General features: G+C 42.8%; 1 protein-coding gene across 1 annotated transcript; it reads left to right on the forward strand.

Annotated features, from left to right (window-relative positions):
- Window positions 1-2,557: 2,557 nt before the first annotated feature.
- LOC125377382 (ankyrin repeat domain-containing protein 50-like) lies at window positions 2,558-4,774 on the forward strand. Its single transcript, XM_048390445.1, has one exon. The coding sequence runs from the start codon at window positions 2,558-2,560 to the stop codon at window positions 4,772-4,774; it is 2,217 nt and encodes a 738-aa protein (XP_048246402.1).
- Window positions 4,775-15,186: the final 10,412 nt, after the last annotated feature.

The raw sequence follows: 15,186 nt of genomic DNA on the forward strand, positions 1-15,186 counted from the left end.
ATTCATTGTGTATAATCAGTTGTTCTGGCTGTCACTGCTGGGGGCTACTAATCCACCCGTCAGAAAAGTTTCAGCTTGAAAGCGAAAGATGGGAGAATCTATTTATCATCCAAACTCATTCTTCCAACTTTCTGCTTTTCACCCGTGAGTGAGTGAGTGATTTTGGTTTAACGCCGCTTTTAACAGTATTCCAGTTATATCGCGGCGAGTCAGCTTTTTGTAGGAGGAAAGCCCGAAGTGATGCAGGTCTTGGACGTTTACCACTTCGGTGAAACCCACGAGCACGGGTATGCTGCTGACAAACCTAGAAACATAATCGGGGCGAACCGGGATTCGAACCCACAATCAAAGATTTCTAGCGTACCCACGGGACGCAACTCTGCACAGCGAATCGTGGCGCCTTAGACGATTGGACCACCCGTGCCCCCATTTCTCCCGTGAAGTTTACGGTCAGAAAAGATCTTCATCAACCCATGCTTGTCGTAAGAGCCGACTAACGGGATCGGGTGGTCAGGCTAGCTGACTTCGTTGATGCATGTCAACGTGTCTGAATTGTGTAGATCGATACTCATGATGTCAATCACTAGATTGTATGGTCGAGACTCGATTATTTACAGACCGCCGTCACATAATAGGAATATTGCTGAGTGTGGCTTTAAATAACAAGCAAATAAACAAACTTCTGCTTGTAAGCAGTAATAACCGTTGTTTTGAGTGTAAATAGCACAGCTTCAGCTTCAGTAGAAGAGATATAAGTGATGTCGTGTGGTCCTGAAGTCATTATGCTCCTACATTAGGCAGACACATCGATTTATACATAATTGAAATACTTCACCCACTTGTTTATAGTTGATCCTTCTTCAGGGCATCCATGTTCAAGCCAAAGTTGATTGGAGTCAGCCAATTTCGTTTAAACTACAACAAATGTTAGCATACCTATCGTATATGAAAGTAACCGTCTTTTGTATTTTGTCTTTAAGTGACCTAACTTTACGACAGGTATTGATGCACGAACAGCGTTATGATCACATATTTTACGTTATTGATTTATCGGCTAAACAGTATCCCATACTAGGATGCATATATTTATCCCTATTTTCCAATACACACATCTGCAGAATAGGATGCAAAATGACGCATGTAAAAAGAAAAACACGTTCATGACCATGAGGAATCATAATATAGTATCAACGTTGACAAATATGCAGTTCTTGCACATTTAGTGGCAGTTAATGTAAAATGTTTAGATGACAGGTCTGAGTGTCCAACTGTACAGTGTATTTAAACTGACATGATAACGCGTGGCATGCACCTTTCACACAAAATATTATTACACATTTTATAAAGCTATTAATTACCAGATTTCGTTCTTAACTACATATCATTTATTATTTTGTTCTCAGATGAGGCAAGCGAAGAACTTTTGGAAGGTAAGAGTAGAATTCAACTCAGATTGTTTATGGTTTTGTTATATGAAAGGGTAGATAATGTTGGCTCCAATCTTTTCACCTTGACAAAAGAACAGGCAATTAAAATAGATCACTCAGTTTTGCTGAGAATCTATCTCAACTTAGGTATTGATTCCATTGAGACATGTGTAATGTCGCATAAAAATATGAAAATGACAAATATCACCTTTTTGTAATCAGATGACCACAATTTAGATGGGTAATCAAACGTTGATAAGGTGAAATGAAGACGGATTATTAATGAGGCTCTAGTTTTCTTGTCTTCAGAAATTGTACAAAAAGCTGCGAAGGAATGGTTTTAACCGGTTTGTCATTTATGTCACAGTTGACACGGATCTATCATATGGTGTTATCATTTACTGCAGTTACATACACATGTGCGATGTAGTTTTAAGTTGTAATGTTTAAGCTAATGCCTCGATGCATCGCCACCGCATCATAAAAAAAACTCTTATAGTAATGGCCATATGATGATGCAGATAAGATTAATAACAGAATTCGAAGGGATATGCATGTTGTTACATGGGTGATGATTTCACATCTTTAGTCAGATTTAGCAGTATGTCATACTTTTCTCCTCAGTAAGCAGTGACGACACATGGTATACATACCATAATCACAGAGGTGAGATGAATAACATAGTTTCACATAGTCGTGATGACTATTAAATTAATGGCTAAAAAGAATCAAATAGTTTTTATATTGAGAGTTAAAAGCATTAATGCCGTTACATAATCATGTTGAGGCATGAGTGTCTCAATCGTTCAACGTGACACAATTCACTATCCAGTTGCATTCCTTGTCGTGACGGTATCCAGTGATCTTCGGTCGGTATCACAGATTATGATTACATTGTTGTGTTGCCAGTGGTTATACAAAAGTGGTAAACGTCTAGGATCTGCATGGGCTTTCTTCCAACATTAAGTTGACACGTTTCGATATATAACCGAAATATTGTTCGATGCAGCATTAAACAAAAACTACATAGTCACTATAAAATCATGAATTCCTTAATGAAACGGGTTATAAACAATTCATATATACATGTAAAAAGTTAATATTATCCTTATTTCACAGAGCAACACAAAATGCCTATTGCCAACATCCCGCTTCATGATGCCAGTGCTAAAGGTGATCTGGAACGCGTAAAACACATCGTGAGTACTGGTGCAGTAGACGTCAACATCCGAGGGTTGTACGGATTGACACCGTTGATGTTGGCAGCACAGAACGGGCACTATGATGTCTTTGAATATCTTCACAGTAACGGAGCTGATTTGACGCTAGTGGATCGTGATGGGGACCACATTCTGAGCATGGCCTGTGTGGGAAACAATATGGACATGGTGAAGTATGTTGTCTCAAAGGAACCTACCCTTATCAACAAAAGGAGAAACGACGGACGAACAGCTTTGATGTGGGTAGCATGGCATGGGAAGGAAACCGTGTTTCGCTATCTGCTGGATAAAGGAGCTGAATGTTCATTAGTGGATAATGATGGACACAACACTCTTCATTATGCCTGCCATGGAGGACACATTGGAATCGTGAATTATGTCATCGATAGGCCCACACTTAATATCAGCAATAGAGACTTACGTGGAAGAACAGCATTAATGATAGCAGCTACGTACGGACATAAAGATGTGTTTGAATTACTTGTTGGGAAAGACAGTGACATATCACACACAGATAAGCACGGTAACACTATACTCCATGCGGCATGCAGTGGAGGAGATGTGGAGATGGTGCAGCATGTCCTCTCACAGGAAGATATTTACATCAACTGTAGAGGGCAGAATGGGGGCACACCACTGATGTTTGCAGCATTTGGGGGACACAGAGAGGTATTTGACCTACTTGTGACGAAGGGAGCTGATGCAACACTTGTTTGTAACAAGGGGAACACCATCCTACACGTGGCTTGCATTGGAGGACATGTGGAGATGGTGGAGCACATCATGTCACAAGGCATCGGGGACGTCAACAGTCAAAATCAAGATGGGAGGACGCCACTATTGTTGGCAGCATTTGGTGGACACAGAGAGGTATTTGACCTACTCGTGAGAAATGGAGCTAATGCATCAGTAGTTTGTAACATGGGGAACACCATCCTACACGTGGCTTGCATTGGAGGACATGTGGAGATGGTGGAGCACATCATGTCACAAGGCATCGGGGACGTCAACAGTCAAAATCAAGATGGGAGGACGCCACTATTGTTGGCAGCATTTGGTGGACACAGAGAGGTATTTGACCTACTCGTGAGAAATGGAGCTAATGCATCAGTAGTTTGTAACATGGGGAACACCATCCTACACGTGGCTTGCATTGGAGGACATGTGGAGATGGTGGAGCACATCATGTCACAAGGCATTGGGGACGTCAACAGTCAAAATCAAGATGGGAGGACGCCACTATTGTTGGCAGCATTTGGTGGACACAGAGAGGTATTTGACCTACTCGTGAGAAATGGAGCTAATGCATCAGTAGTTTGTAACATGGGGAACACCATCCTACACGTGGCTTGCATTGGAGGACATGTGGAGATGGTGGAGCACATCATGTCACAAGGCATTGGGGACGTCAACAGTCAAAATCAAGATGGGAGGACGCCACTATTGTTGGCAGCATTTGGTGGACACAGAGAGGTATTTGACCTACTCGTGAGAAATGGAGCTAATGCATCAGTAGTTTGTAACAAGGGGAACACCATCCTACACGTGGCTTGCATTGGAGGACATGTGGAGATGGTGGAGCACATCATGTCACAAGGCATTGGGGACGTCAACAGTCAAAATCAAGATGGGAGGACGCCACTATTGTTGGCAGCATTTGGTGGACACAGAGAGGTATTTGACCTACTCGTGAGAAATGGAGCTAATGCATCAGTAGTTTGTAACAAGGGGAACACCATCCTACACGTGGCGTGCATTGGAGGACATGTGGAGATGGTGGAGCACATCATGTCACAAGGCATTGGGGACGTCAACAGTCAAAATCAAGATGGGAGGACGCCACTGATGTCGGCAGAGCTGCAGGGATGTGGTGAAACCCTTCTGAGTCCAGGTGTTGATCTATCACAAATGAATGATAAAGGAAACAACGTCCTTCATCTGGCCTGTGAAATAGGAAGTATGGAGATCGTGCAACATGTTGTGTCACAGAACAGTCTTGACATTAACGCCAAAAACAGTAAAGGCGAAACAGCCACTAGGGTTGCAAAGCGTAAACATCACATGGATTTGTATGAATGGTTGGTGTCACAAGGAGGTCATGTTGTCAGCAAGTCTTACAAACACTAACGATCTCAAGAATAGGTCTTCAGCAACCCATGCTTGTCGGAAGAGATGCCAATGCTTGTCGTAAGAGGCGACTATCGAGATCGGGTGGTCAGAGTCGCTGACTTAGTTGATGAATCTCATCTTGTCCTAATTGCGTGAATCGATGCTCATGATATCAATCACTGGATTGTCTGGTTAAGACTCGAATATTTACAGACCGCCGTCATATATCTGGAATATTGCTGAGTGCGGCGTAAAACAAACAGCATGTTATGCAACAGATATACTCTTATCTTGTCTTCTCTAATGAAACTGTTTCCACATAGAGCTCGGGAGAAATGCTTAACATTGATCTGTCAACTAAGGTGGTAGTACAAACTGAACCATACAGAAACATGCAGAAATCTGAAAGCTTGTGTCCCTTGTCCTACATGTAATAGCAGGTGATGGGTATTCAGCTGAAGCTGATAAACACCTGAATGTGGCTCGACCGCTACACATTGAATACTAAAGTGTCCTTCAATGTTGAATCCTGCATCCATAGCTTTGAAACACAAAGGAGATTTGTTAATAACAGTTGAGCTGTTGTGACAGTTGTCTGTATGGTAGGATTTGACAAACATTGACCATTTGCCTTCTCTTCAAATATCACTCGTGCGTTAGTGATTCTACAAATATGATTTCTATTTCTCAGGATAACGAATTGGGACTTGCATTTTGTAATGTGATCAGGCTACAAAACAGTACAATAGAATTGTCACCTCAGCCTTTATATATTGTGTTTGGTTGTAATGCGTGCTGTTGTTAAGATAGAAATAATCTTCTTTACAGGGAACCATTATACCCTTCATCCATGAAAGAGATATTCAAGTCACAAATACTCGAATATGAAATGCAGAAAGGCAGCGTGTCTTTGATGCCTAAACAAAGATCGGTTTGTTCTGGTTGTGTAATGGGTGTGCTAGCTAGAGAGTGTGTCGTACACAACACTGAGCTGTTGTGTTTATGTTGGCTTGGTTGATTTCGTGTGCAGAAACGCTGTCGGTCGTCTGTCAATTAGACTGGAGGTTCAGAGTTGATTTCCTTTTGTAATTACTGTTGCAGAACTGTCTTACAATGTTTCAAAGCGATCCCATCAGAACTCCCTGCAGCGAAAATTCAAACAGAAACTAAATATTTCCTTAAAGTGTGAAAAGTGCATTGCGTATGAAAGGCTGTCACCATAAAAAAGAACAACACACTGAATGATTGATTATTAAGTCATCATCACAACACAGGGTTGAGGGTTAATATCGCTCGTAAGTTACATACGTCATTATCATTCTTTGTATATATCGCTTGTGGATCACGGTGATCACGTCACATACGTAATTGAATCACGTCACACACATCGATCGATGATGTAACACACGCATGGATCACGTCACACACACGCATGGATCACGTAACACACATTGATGGATCGCGTAAGACTCGTATGAACACACACACACATATGTGAACCACGTCACAATCGCATGAATCACGTCACACACACACAATGGTCACGTCACACACATGCATGGAAAACGTCAAACGCATGAAACACATCACACACATGGGTGGATCACGTCGCACACATGAATCACGTCACACACATGAATCACGTCACACACATCGATCGATGATGTAACACACGCATGGATCACGTCACACACACGCATTGATCACGTAACACACATTGATGGATTGCGTAAGACTCGCATGAATCACGTCACACGCACGCATGAATCACGTCACACACAGGTGAATCACGCCACACTCGCATGAATCACGCCATACACACACTGGTCACGTCACACACATGGGTGAATCACGTCACACACACACATAAATTACGTCTCACACATCGATCGATCATGTAACACACGCATGGATCACGTCACACATACGCATGCATCACGTCACACACATGAATAGATCACGTCACACACATAGATATATCACGTCACACATTGGTGGCTCACGTCACACAAATATGAATCATGTCTCACACGCATGGATCACGTCACACACAAGCATGGATCACGTCACACACACGCACGGATCAAGTCTCACACGCATAGATCACGTCACACACACGCATGGATCACGTCACATACATAGGTTCATCACGTTACACACTCATGACACACACATATGAATCACGTCCCACACGCATGGATCACGTCACACACTTTGATGGATAACATCACACACGCATGAATCACGTCACACGAATGGGTCACGTCCCACATACGCATGGATCACGTGACACACAAGCATGGATCACGTCACATAAGCATGAATCACGTGACACACGCATGGCTCACGTCACACATACGCATGGATCACGTCACTCATGCATGAATCACGGCACACACATTCCTGGATCACGTCACACGCGCATGGATCACGTCCCATACACGCATGGATCACGTCCCAGGCACGCATGGATCACCTAACACACATGCATGGATCGCATAAGACTCGCATGAATCAAGTCTCACGCATGAATCGCGTCACACGCATGAATCACGTAAAACACATGGGTGAATCACGTCACACACACACACACACACATGAATCACGTCTCACACATCGATCAATCATGTAACACACGCATGGATCACGTCACACATACGCATGGATCGCGTAAGACTCGCATGAATCACGTCAAACGCATTAATCGCGTCACACGCATGAATAACGTCACACACACACATGAATCACGTCTCACACATCGATGAAGCATGTAACACACGCATGGATACCGTCACACATACGCATTGATCACGTCACATGTAAGCTTTGATCACGTAACACACATGCATGGATCTCGTAAGACTCGCATGCATCACGTCATATACATGAATCGTGTCACACGCATGGATCACGTCACACACATACACACATAATTTTTTCAATTTGAAGTTTACACGATATACGGCTTTTCCATTGGACGAGAGGTCGTTCACATGACCGCGGAATTGACGTTCATAAGTGTATGAACGACACAATTTGACGTTCATACGTTTTTCACGAGATCGTGTTCTTGAAATGACGTAAACACTGACGAACTACTTCCACATTCCTGGAGAAACCCCTGGGAATTCCCTAGCACGAAAACATACATAAGCTTTCTTTCTGGTCATTAAGAACCTATATTGTTTGTTCGTACCTAGGCTGACATTGACCGTCTCCAGCAATCTATGAATTTACCTTAGTATCTTTATTCACCTTTCAATGATCGGCCAGTTGATCAATGATGATTAACACATGTAACCGCCACAGATTCATTAACAACTTCGGAAATCTCTCCCGTCACGTTTATCAAGTCGGCCATTTTGACGTCTTGTACTTGATGTAAATGTATTACGTACGACGCGCTGTCATTGTGACTGACTTACTGAGGTAGTTCTTTACAGACCTTTTTCATCTAAGGAGGATATGATTTGAACACATGTGCTGCGTAAGATGTTTCTGAAGAGCAAGCCCATGTCACCTCTCCTTTTGACGAACTTTTTTACTCCGCGATATAGCTGGTTGTTGTATGGCTGTCGGTGTAAACATGAAGTCACACTAACTAAATAAAATTGTGTTTATCCTTTGAGGTAAGAAATTGTGTTAAAAAATTATAACAAGCTCCGACGTTCATACAGTTTGGCCCTCACTCTATGAAGGTTCATACTCCAATGAACTCACACAAAGTGAAGGTCAATTCGTAAATGAATCACGTCTCACACATCGATCAATCATGCAACACACGCATGGATCAATTCACACATACGCATGGATCACGTCACACACAGATCACGTCACACACATAGAATTATCACGTCACAGACATTGGTGGATCATGTTACACACATATGAATCACGTCACACATACGCATGGATCACGTCTCACGCATGGATCACGTCACACATACGCATGGATCACGTCACACATAAGAATGGATCACGTCACACAAGCATGATTGACGTGACACACATTGCTGTATCACATACATAGGTGGATCAAGTCAGAAACATGCATGGATCACGTAACACACATACAATTATCACGTCACACACATTGGTGGCACATGTCACACACATATGAATCACGTCACAAACGCATGGCTCACGTCACACAAACGCATGGATCAGGTCACACATGCATGAATCACGGCACACACATTCCTGTATCACGTCCCACACGCATGGATCACGTCACACATACGCATGGATCACGTCAAACATGCATGAATCACGGCACACACATTCCTGGATCAAGTCACACACGCATGGGTCACGTCACACACGAATGGATCACGTCACGCATGCATGGATCACGTCACACACGTATGGGTCACGTGACACGCATGGATCACGTCTCACTCGCATGGATCACGTCACACACGCTTGGATCAATTCACACACGAATGGATCACGTCACACACATGGGTGGATCATGTCATACACGCATGGATCACGTCACACACATCGGTGGATAACGCCACACACTTGAGTGGATCACCTAACATACATGAAACACGTTGCACACATTGTTGGATCATGTCAGAAACGCATGGATCACGTCACATACGCATGGATCAATTCACACATGCATGAATCACGTCACACACACGCATGGATCACGTCACACACACACATGGATCACATCACACACATAGGTTCATCACGTCATACACATCGGTGGCTCATGTCACACACATATGAAGCACGTCACACACGCAAGGATCACGGCACACACACGCCTCGATCACGGAACACACATCGGTGGTTAACGCCACACACATCGGTGGTTCATGTCACACACATATGAAGCACGTCACACACGCATGGATCACGTCACACACATCGGTGGATAACGCAACACACAACGGTGGTTCATGTCACACACATATGAAGCACGTCACACACGCATGGATCGCGTCACACACACACATGGATCACATCACACACATAGGTTCATCACTTCATACACATCGGTGGCTCATGTCACACACATATGAAGCACGTCACACACGCATGGATCACGGCACACACAAGCATGGACCACGTCACACAAGCATGAATCACGACACACACGCATGGATTACGGCCAACACATTGGTGGATCACGTTTCAAACGTAGGTGAATAACGTCACACACGCCTGGATTACGTCACACACATGTATGGATCACGTGACATAGATGGGGAATCACGTCACAAACGCATGGATCACGTAACACGCACATAAATAACGTCATACACGGACGGATCGTGTCACACGCGCATGAATAACTTAACACACGCAAGAAACACGTGACACACATGCATGTTCACGTGACACACATAGATGAATCACGTCACAAACGCATGGATCACGTCACACACATAGGTTTATCACGTCACACACATAGGTTTATCACGTCACACACATGGGTGAATCACGACAAGCACTTGTGAATCACGTCTCACACATGGGTGGATCAAGTCACACGCGCATGAATCACGTCAGACACATGCATGGATCACATGACATACATAGGGGAATCACGTCACACACGCTTGGATTACATCACACACATGCATGAATCACGTCACACACATTAGTGAATCACGTCACACACACGCATAGATCACGTCACACACATAGGTGAATCGCATCACACACGCTTGGATCACGTCACACACATTAGTTAATCACTACGCACACACATAAATCACGTCACACACTTTGATGGATCACGTCACACACGCATGGATCACGTCACACACACGCATGGATCACGTCACACACATTAGTGAATCACTTCACACACACATAAATCACGTCACACACCTTGATGGATCACGTTACACACGCATGGATCACGTCACACACACGCATGGATCAGGTCACACATATTGGACGTTCACGTCACACACGCATAAATCACGTCACACACGCATGGATCACGTCACACGCTTGGTTTAGTAACGTCATACAAGCATGAATCACCACAATACGCACATGCATGGAGCAACACGTTAAAAACTTGTCAACACAATACGTTAATGCCTAGACCTGAGGGTCACAGAGATACATAGACCACAACGTTAGTCATTTTGCCCCATCCAGAACTAATTACACACTGACCCTGTGTTGCTGTGATGTCACCACGCATGTGATCCTACAGCATCCATGCATTCACACTAACACGTAAAACCGCAGTGTGTACGTCCGTGAGTGACATACCAGAAATGTTCATGCTTGACATACTTTCGCAATATTCAGATAAATGGATACTTAGTGTTAATCTTGATAAAACAAATATTGTTAGATTTCGTAGAGGTGGTCGAGTGGCCGCAAGAGAGAAATGTTGTTTTTTTAGGTAACTATATTAATGTTGTGAATTAATACAAATACCTTGGTATATTGTTTACCTATACACTGAATCTGAATAAGTCTGTAATTAATCTCACTAACAGAGCAAAGAAAGCTCTGTTACAAGTCCACTCTTTTATGTCTAAGCTTAGACTTATTTCACCGAAAATGTATTTCAAATTATTTGATTCTCAAATACAACCTATTTTACTATATGGGTCTGAGATATGGGGTTGTAAAGAGTTCTATACAATTGACACATACAGTTTCATCTCCTCATTTGTAAAATCTTTTTGAATGTTGGTATGTCAATACCAAGTAATACAGTTGATGGAGAATGCGGGAGATTCCCATTGTACATTATAGCTTAAACTCGTTGCTTGAGTGAGTGAGTAAGTGAGTGAGTATGGTTTTACGCCGCTTTTAGCAATATTCCAGCAATATCACGGCGGGGTACACCAGAAATGGGCTTCACCTCGATAGTCTTGGAAAGAACACATGGGCTTCTTGTATACGTACATTGCTTTTTACATATGGCTCTGGTTTCATTTGGCTGTCCCAGACGATTGGTAACGCAATTTTTTCATTAAGTACTTTCGCATGTGTGCCATTGATATGTTTCATCAGAAATGGCATTCAGATATTTACGAAAGTTCAACAAATGATACGTATCGTCAGTTCAAGTCATTGCTTGAACCAGAATCTTATTTATCAAATTTACGGTACAGGAATATCCGTAACATCATTCTTCGTTTGAGACTTGGCCTGAATGATCTAACAATTAACACAGGGAGATTTTCATCTGTTGAGAAGGTCATGCCCATTTTGTTGTCGAAGATGAATATCATGTTTTGTATATTTGCCCTATATACGAAAATCTAACCTACCGCAGTGGTCTTTATCTCATTTTAATGCTATAACATTGTCTTCATTACTGTCCTGCCAGGATCTTCTAACACAACATCAACTGGCTGTGTACATACATCATGCGCTTTTTGTTACGAGGTGAATTGATACCTTGACTTTGTATCTTATAAAATATGTTATGTAACTCCGTTGTATATGGGCCTATGGCCTTTCACACAATAAAGAATTGAAATGATTGAATTGAGTGTGTGTTTGTGTGTGATTCTTTGAGTGTGTATGTGTTTGTTTTTGTGTGTGAGGGTGTGTGTGTCTTTTTGTGTTTGTGTGTGTAAGCGGCAAAAGGGAGACTACTCCGTCAGTCTCAGGTACACTACATTGACCGCACATAATACATCGACAACACACAAGCCGGGAGCGGGCTACGCCACATAGTTTCAAGTCAACACTGTGACAGTGTGGGAGCTGTAATAGTGTTCACCGAGGACGATCCAAGGGAGACGACTCCGTCAGGCTCAGATACAATGCACTGTTCGTGAATGGTATTTTGACGGGTCACACGCCGGTGCAGGTTTCTCCAGTCAAGTCAGTCAACACTGTCACAGTGTGGGAGGTGCCGTCGTGCTCACCGTGAACGGTGAAAGGGAGACTACTCCTTTATACACGTGTGTGTGTGTGTGTGTGTGCGTGTGTGTGTGTGCGTGCGTGCGTGCGTGCGTGCGTGTGTGTGTATGTGTGTGACACCCTGTGACTGTGAGAGAGAGAGAGAGAGTGAGAGAGGGAGAGAGAGAGAGAGAGAGAGAGAGAGAGAGAGAGAGAGAGAGAGTAGCCAATATAGTTCCAACTGAAACCTGTTTCTTATACAGTGGCGTAACTACATATATGCACAACAATTGCCCACACAAATTGTTTTACTTGCCTTTCGCGGCAGTCCATCGGTCTGCCCGATAAAGTAACTGCCCTTTATCAAAGAGAAGCTACTCTAACCTTAGTCTACGAAACGTCACGGCTACAGTCACGCGTTGCTGACTGTCGGCCTGACCTGTCATAACGTTAAGAAGTGCAGTCAGATGTACACACAGCGATAAAACGATACAAGGTATCACTTCGAACATATTTCTGCAAATCCAACTGTTTTAATTTGTCGAAAAGGTTCCAAGCCGCAGAGGTCTACAAGCACAGTTATGTAAAGTGATCCCGCTTGGCAAGTTCCCTCGCTAAATTGTTTCACAATGTATATCTCCAAAGTTGCCAAAACTTATAAAATGTCTTAGCCACGTCACAGTTAGACACTGATTTTCAGTATATTAGACGATTCGTTTCATAATGATAGCAATTATCCCAGATGTTTCTCCAGATTCCCGATGGTTAATTCTGAATCGATCGCCGAATGACAAGGTTAACGCCATGTTTGTTTAAAAACAGTGAAAGTAGTCCCTACTTAACCTTTGATATTTGCATCTCTATCCGCATATGACCTCAACGGATATCGTTTTTATCTGTTGGCTTTATCCTGCCGAGAAACCTACCCATTATATGATAATATATATAAACAGTATATAAAGTCATGCTTTTGAGGGTACTACAAACATTACATCATCGTCTGCTAGCACCAATTACCACTACAAGTTTTAGTGCAACATTTATGTTTTATCATTATCTACATCACCGTCGTTTCCTTGCTGCTATTATGGATCGGTCATGTCCAAACCCCACTGGTATCTCGTTGTGCTATTGGTCATATGACTTTCCTGTGGCAGTTTCAGTCCCCATTCACTGCAGACGGAAGTGAAGGACACTGAGTCAGATGCAGACCTGTCCAAACCCCACATTGATGTCTTTGATGTCTCAGGTTCTGTTTCCGTGCAACTCAGGGAAGTGACTTCATGATCAGACAGCTATTCCTGGGAAAGAGAATGTCACTGAACATCACGCCAGGCTCTTTTCTGTCTCATATTACACACTTTCAATTCAGAAATTAGTTCCAATTTCAATTACGCCTCGACAAATCTATAGGTAACATACCTATAAGCGAGAGTGAATCGCTCACTTGGCTATCAAACACGTTTCAAGAGGTGGAAGTGCTGCTACAGACATGTATTTGTTGTCTCCCTTGGGTTGTAACATATCCTTGACGCTGTGGCCCTCTGAATACTGCTTGTGCTCGCTCCTCTCACTGCAGGGGAGGAGGTGCATATGGTCGACATTATACAGCGCAATGCCAGGTGTTACTTGTGTAGACAGACAATATTGAACATGTCGACACAAGATGTACGCACTGTTTGCTTACACAACATTAATCACAACGTTAATCCCAAGCCAACTTAAAGTTTAATTAAATTATAATTATATACTAAACTCGTCCCCGATTAATATAACCTGAAGTGTATTTCGAAACGTTTCTAACGAAGTAAATCGAAAATCAGTTATATAGAAAACATGACATGAATGTATTGCTTATTCCTTTAAACTTTGCAGCATATCTAAATTTTCACAGTGAAGAAACAATGTGAAATTTCATGTATTTTGCTATTGTCCAGGAATAGTCTATATATAATATATATAGTTCACACGCCCTCTACTGCGATCACATAACATAATATGAAACCGCTTTCATTCTTATACACATCCGGCAATGTATGTGGGTTACTTTGTAATGTATCCTGTGATGTGGTCTGTGACAAGGCTTTCAAATTATGCATACAGCTTCAAATGACACTGACGCAATGACCGTTAGACAACACTAGAGACAAGGACGCAGTGGGTGAAAAGCAATTTCCTATTATTGTGGAAATGGCTTTGTCACTTTTTTATGAGAAGAATATAACCATTCACACAACTCAGAGATAGGGTCACTGTGACCGTCTATCCTCCATGAATTTGTGCTACATAACTTTCTATTGAGACTGAGATTTACTGGTCCACTGCCGGTGTGGTATGTGTAGGTGTGGGGCGTATGCACACAGGGGCAGCTGGTCCGAACACTGGCGATGCTAGCTTCATGTGGTATATTTTACGGAGGAGTGAAGCTACTATTATTATTACCACTATCACAACCGCTATTACTACTACTACGACAACCACTACCACCACTACTGCTACAAGGACCACGACTATTACTACCACTACCGCCACTACTGCTACTACCGCCGCAACTACTACTACTGCTGCTACTACCACTACAACCTCTA

The sequence above is a fragment of the Haliotis rufescens genome, unplaced genomic scaffold, assembly GCF_023055435.1.
Source record: "Haliotis rufescens isolate VD_foot unplaced genomic scaffold, xgHalRufe1.0.p SCAF_9, whole genome shotgun sequence".
Lineage (NCBI taxonomy): Eukaryota > Metazoa > Mollusca > Gastropoda > Lepetellida > Haliotidae > Haliotis > Haliotis rufescens.